At 34.8% G+C, this 6000-nt stretch overlaps 1 protein-coding gene across 5 annotated transcripts in view; it reads left to right on the top strand.

The window, feature by feature from the left end:
• Positions 1 to 643: 643 nt before the first annotated feature.
• Mcad (Medium-chain acyl-CoA dehydrogenase) overlaps positions 644 to 6000 on the top strand; it is a 39378-nt gene continuing 34021 nt past the window's right edge. For all 5 annotated transcript variants that reach the window (XM_083110066.1, XM_083110065.1, XM_083110067.1 and 2 more), the window contains exons 1-3: positions 644 to 768; positions 2877 to 2979; positions 4678 to 4845. In XM_083110066.1, the coding sequence (XP_082966192.1) occupies positions 751 to 768; positions 2877 to 2979; positions 4678 to 4845 (289 nt within the window). In that variant the 5' untranslated portion in view covers positions 644 to 750. The remainder of the gene's footprint in view (positions 769 to 2876; positions 2980 to 4677; positions 4846 to 6000) is intronic.

The raw sequence follows: 6000 nt of genomic DNA, 5'->3' as shown, positions 1-6000 counted from the left end.
ACCTGGGTCTCCCGCATAAATAAAGCGCGTCATTTCACTAGTCGTTAATCTCGCCGCTGTAGTAATAAGAGACAGAAGAAAAAAGAGATCATGTTTACGAAAGTAAAGCGTTCCGTTTCGTGAAAATGTCCTGTTTCTTTGTAGAAAAGTTGGACCAAGATGACACAGATAGATAAAAATGCCTTAAATGCCAAACACTGAATGCCTTAACTGTACAGTGGAATCAATGAGTATTACCGTGTAAATTGTCCATCACTATGTTCGAGCACTTTATTTGATCCAATAAGAGCCTCAAGAATTAAAAGAAAAAAACTCAAAACAAGCTGTTGACAACTTCTGCACCGGCATACATAAAAATCCATCGCTTAAAAACACATACGATGTAAGAGAAAACTTAATGAAAATAGTCATGGACAATTTGCACGTTAATACTCATGGATCCCACTGTACATAGAACAACAACACAGACAAAATATTATGCCCTAAAAAATCTCTTAGAATCTATTTATCTTTGCCGCCTGCAATACAAGTGTGCTGAAGTGGGTTGACGGGAATTTTTTTCTCAAAACGGGACATTTTGACGTCGGAAACGAATAATTTTCCCTCAAACATTTGATAACACTGCTCTGCGCTACTTTTCCCATCCCACAGTGGCCATTACTGTCCGGCAATCAGCAGGTTGTGGGTGTGCGTGTGTCGTCCGAGAAACAAGGTTTAATTTTTCTACAAAAGCAACATTACTGCATTAACATGGCAACATTTTCACAGGTAAGGCATGTTAAAGGACAGTGAAAAAGAATGAGTATATAATATAGTGGAATACGAGTGATACGTGAATCTATTAAAACCGTGTCATCATTACTGTACACTTTTTTAGTTCACATGACGCAGCTATTTATTTCCTAGTTGTATTTAATTATTAAATTAACGTATTTTAGACAATCAATTTCAATAGAAATGAATTGTGTGTCTGAATTAAAGAATTATAGTTGAATAAGTTTTATGGATTTTGTTATGTAAATATTTCGCTTCATTCCCTTTAATAGTTACAATTGAAAGCAGAGAAAGGTGACATCATAACAGTTATATTGGTATATTTCCGCATATGCATACATTATTTATATATATATATATATGAAGAATATATTTTGATTATAATGCATTAAAATGAAGTTTTTCAACATAGAATATCTGTATACAATATAACACTAACGATTGTACACTTTAAGGTAACTGTTCCGATTGTTTTACGATTTCTCCTAGCACAAAGACTAATTATCGTAGAATTTTGGAATCATTGTCACACGAAATTTGAACCTTCCTTAAAGTAATGAGCACTGTTTGGACTCGAAAAAAGTTATTTATGTTGAAAAAACAACTTGAAAATTACCTTACACACTTCTCATAGAGAAGATATTCTCCGTCGACAAGAGACAGTAAATATCTTAGAAGCGTGGGAATGAATGTAGAAGTAAATCGGAACCTTAGTATAATGCATTTAGGGACTTTATTTTAATGCTAAGGGAACCAAACCTAACCTGCCTAACATAACCATGAAAGGATATATTGACCAAAATCTTAAGTAATCGCTGAAACTCCTCAGTATGTGTTAACAGACATACATTAAAATCGAACCATGTAAAAATTGCATTTGTAGCATGTTGAAATCACAATAAAACAAACGGAACTTGGGCCCACTTGAATTCCAGGTGTTCCATTTTTCTTAGAATAAATGCAGGAAATGTATGGCATATTGGCATGAGTTTACAATACCAGACCACTCAAATTTCTATAAAATTTCGCCTACTTACTAATTTCGGTGTCCTGATGATGTATCTGTAGTTCATATTTGGCAGTCACTTGTTAAAATTGTACTTTTATGTGTAGAACTTGTAAAATAACCTTGCGATTTACCATCGTGATTGTCCATCCACAGCAATTCGGAACCATCTTTCTTTCGCAATTCGTTAAGTGTCTTCCTTTACGCACAACAATCTTGCTGACGTCAGATGATGTTAGGTTAGGTTCCATTAGCATAAATACAAAAAAAAAAAAATATTTTACCTAAGAGAACTATGTCTTTCGTGGAGCTATTGTTCTTATGCTAGGGTTACGTTACGTTAAGAAAACATAGTTTATTTTTTCTTGATTTCCATACTTCACCGCCAATTATTACACAACTGTAGGTCCTGTCTTCATTAGCCTATCTGTGAATAAGATGGAGCTCAACCCAAAATATCGACTACCCTTGAAGCACCAGGATAGTATATAAATTATATATAGCCTATAGTCCCCTCCCCAAGAGCCAAAAATTAGTATTTTGTAGGATTCAGAAGTCAGAGAGGGAATTCGTCCTTCAAGTACCAGCCTGATCATTACTTTCTTTGATGTCGCTTCATTAAAGCAACCTCGAATTCCAGATAGGGTTATTTGTATTTCCAGTTCACCTTTTTCGGAATCGATCATAACGAACTGACTTGACCTGGATTTTCGAAAGGGTGGCGTTACATACACTTTTTCAGTAGTCAATCCTCACTATGCCATCTTTTCCATCCTTTGACTTTTCGTGGGAATATTGTCCAAAGGGAGGGGCTATGACCCCACCAACCCTTTGTTAGGTACTCCACTGGGTTATAATAATGCATGACCTCATTGCTCTAGTATTATAAATGTGTAAATTCTGGAGAAAAAAAAACATTAATCAATAATGGTGTGTGTACCTTAGGTAAATAAAAAAAGTCATACAATCAAAGATTTATCTAGCTTTATGACACTTCCTTGTTGGAGAAATGGACCACAAATATCATATATTCTGCAAGTACATAATTTATGTTAAAATAGAATGCTGTAATATTGTGAACTTCCTTTAATTTCAGCTCATGAAAAGTGGTCTGAGACCAAGTTTCAGAGTGCTATCTAATGTCGCTAGTGCTGCTGCTGAAGCTTCAGATGCAAGACTGGGAAATGGATATTCATTTGGTAAGTTGGTTGGTTTTGTTTTAACATAAATTGCAGGTTACTTTCTGATGTATCCATTATAGTTTCAACTACAAAACAAAAGGTGTCAAAGCATATTATAAGAAATATTTTTAATAAATTTATTTTACACATATATAAGGGATTGACCAATATTGATACTGACAAAGTACTGATAGAAAATTTATTTACAGATAGTGATAACAGATATTCTACTGATCAGATATTAAATTCCATGAATTTAGTTTAGTGCATGCAGTTGGCCACCATTTTGAACAACTCTTATGACACAAGTTATTGCAGTATGCAATATAAGTATAATTAGCTGCATGGTAAATATATGTGCATAAAAATAAGGGTACCCTTGTCCCTCTGTACCCCTTAGAGAAAGTGAAATATCTTGTATGGTTTATGAATATTTTGTTGTTTATGAACGTCTTCAGTTGATTTTAGCTCTCGGAAATGGTGTTATTGTGAAGTAAAATACGTCTGTTGTCTTAGCATGTTACTTTACCATGAAGCAGAACAACCCAAATGCTTTGCGCAAGTGAATATAGCACCCAAGATGACTTTCAACAAGAGCAACTATCATTTTATGTAGTTAGGCTACTATTGTTAGTTTTGGTACTGATAGGTATTTTCGGCATGTTCTTTCACTACTTAAGTGTACATACAAACAGTTTTTACTAACAAAAAGCGACAAAAGTACTCACAAATTGCAGGTTTTATCTTCAGTGGGCCATTCTTTGGGATCAAATATTTCCGTTATTTGTGCTTTCCTAATGCTGGAACCACTTTTACATTACGTAAAACATTGAAATCTGTAGATTATAAAAAATCGACATAATTCTTGAGAGGGTACAGTGGGTGAACTGCCCCTAAATAAGCAAGACTTTATAGTTCGAAAATGCCTGCATTTGCTCCATGCCTCATCATCTGCAGTCATACACTGTCTCTGCCCTGAGCCAAACTGAATGCACTGTACTTTGTGATGTCTGCAAACAAATGAAACAAACTTGAGCGTGATGACATAGCCTGAATGCATGAAAAGAATTAATTAGGGCTGAACCGATACTCTTACCGATTCCCACCGATACTGATACATGAACATTGCAATATTTAAAATTTGTTCAAAATATTGATCAATATTGGTGTGTAAATATTCTTCTCAAATTATATGCATCAATTTACCAAGAAATTTGCTTCAGAATGTTCAAAAATTGATTCAGAATATTAAAATAGATATTATGTAATCACAAAATGTAGTTTTTTATGCAAATTGGTGCAAAATAAAAATAAAGGTTGAATTTTGCATAATTTCCAGGATAATTATGACTGCAAAAGTATTGCGTGCCAATTTTGCAGAGCCCTTGTAAGATCTATATGCGGGAAAAGTATCGGCTGGTATTGGTAGATGAATTCCAACCGATACTTTCCAATGCATCGGCTCAGCCCTAGAATTAATGGTGTTACTTGCGTGATGCTTTAAGAATGTAGAAAAGTTTTGATTTCCTTTGTCTGTGAAGCATGTTGGCTACAGATACTAATATTTTTTGTTGTGAAATATGAAAATTATATGCGTTCACAAACATTTAAACATTAATCCAATTAAAAACACTATTAATTTTCAGTTGAATTCACTTTGTTGTAGGACTACTTTTTGTGCAATGCCCCTTCAACCGATTTTTTTTTTTTTTTCAGAGTTGAGTGATTCTCAAAAGGAAATGCAGGAGTTAGCCAGGAAGTTCACTAGAGAGGAGATCATTCCGAAAGCTGCCGAATATGACAGAACTATGGAGTACCCATGGGACATCGTTAAGAAGGCATGGTCACTTGGTCTCATGAATTTGCATATCCCACAGCATTGCGGTAAGAGAGTTTTTCGTCTCATTCATCTGATTGCTGAAATAATAAAAAACAGTTGGTTACTGAACTTTGTTCAGTTGCATATTGTATGTATGTATATGTATATTGTATTAGGATGTGTGCTTGTGTGCATTCATGTCCAGACTTTGACTTTTGGCACACATATGAGAAACATGGCATCAGGTGATGCCGGTTAGTACCTTTGAACGAAGACATTCTTTAGTAGGAACAACATATTAGTATTAGATCAGAGTAACTCTGTCCGAATAAGTTTTAAAATGTTTTGGTCAGCAATTTTGCTTTGGAGTTCATAAAATTGTGTATATTTCAAACCGTGCCAGGAAGGTAAATTATGCATCAACCATTTATTTGGTCATGCGCTAGTATTTGCATAAGTATTTTACACCTGAATTTTAGGTTTTGATGCACAAAATATACATATTTGACATCTGCTGCTGTTATTGCAAGAGTGCATTTATTCTTAAGAATAAAAATGAAAGGAATAAATATACATAGCACAGTTTGGTACATCTAGTGTTAGTGACTAGGATCACACTTCCAATTATGTAATTAATTTTGTAAGTGTTACAGGATGTTGAGGATTGTATAACTAAAAATGTCTGTGGATGTAAGTTTGTAGTTCAGAGAAATTAATATGGACATTCTAAAGATGGAGAAAAAAATAAGATTTTGGAAGTGACTGTCCAATGTCTGTAGTGGGTTTTCTATGTTTAGGATGTGTAGGTACGTGCAGTAGATCAAACCTAAACAATCCTAACCTACATGAAATACACACACACACACACACAAATAATGTCTTTAGAATTGCACTTGCAGACTACAGGCACGTACTGCTTTGATTTCCACCACTTCCTCTTAAATAAGTTATTTTGTTTTTCATGGTTTTTCATATTGTTGGTGCCGGACCCCGTGGCAGAGTGGTTAGCACATTGCACTACGATGCCAGGTATCCCAGGTTTGAATCCCGGCCTGGGCATGGATGTTTGTGAGTGTGCATTCATCAATTTCATCATGTCTTTACTCATCCCCAGCTTCGCAAATTAGCCAAAAGTGGCACAAAAGCGAAGTAAAATAAAGCAAATCAATCAATCACAAATTGTATCATTGGTTTACTTCCCGTTGAGCCACTGAATGCAT

This window comes from Lepisma saccharinum, chromosome 23, assembly GCF_977018435.1.
Source record: "Lepisma saccharinum chromosome 23, izLepSacc3.1, whole genome shotgun sequence".
NCBI classification, from domain to species: Eukaryota; Metazoa; Arthropoda; class Insecta; order Zygentoma; family Lepismatidae; genus Lepisma; species Lepisma saccharinum.
This window is presented reverse-complemented; position numbering and strand designations above follow the sequence as displayed.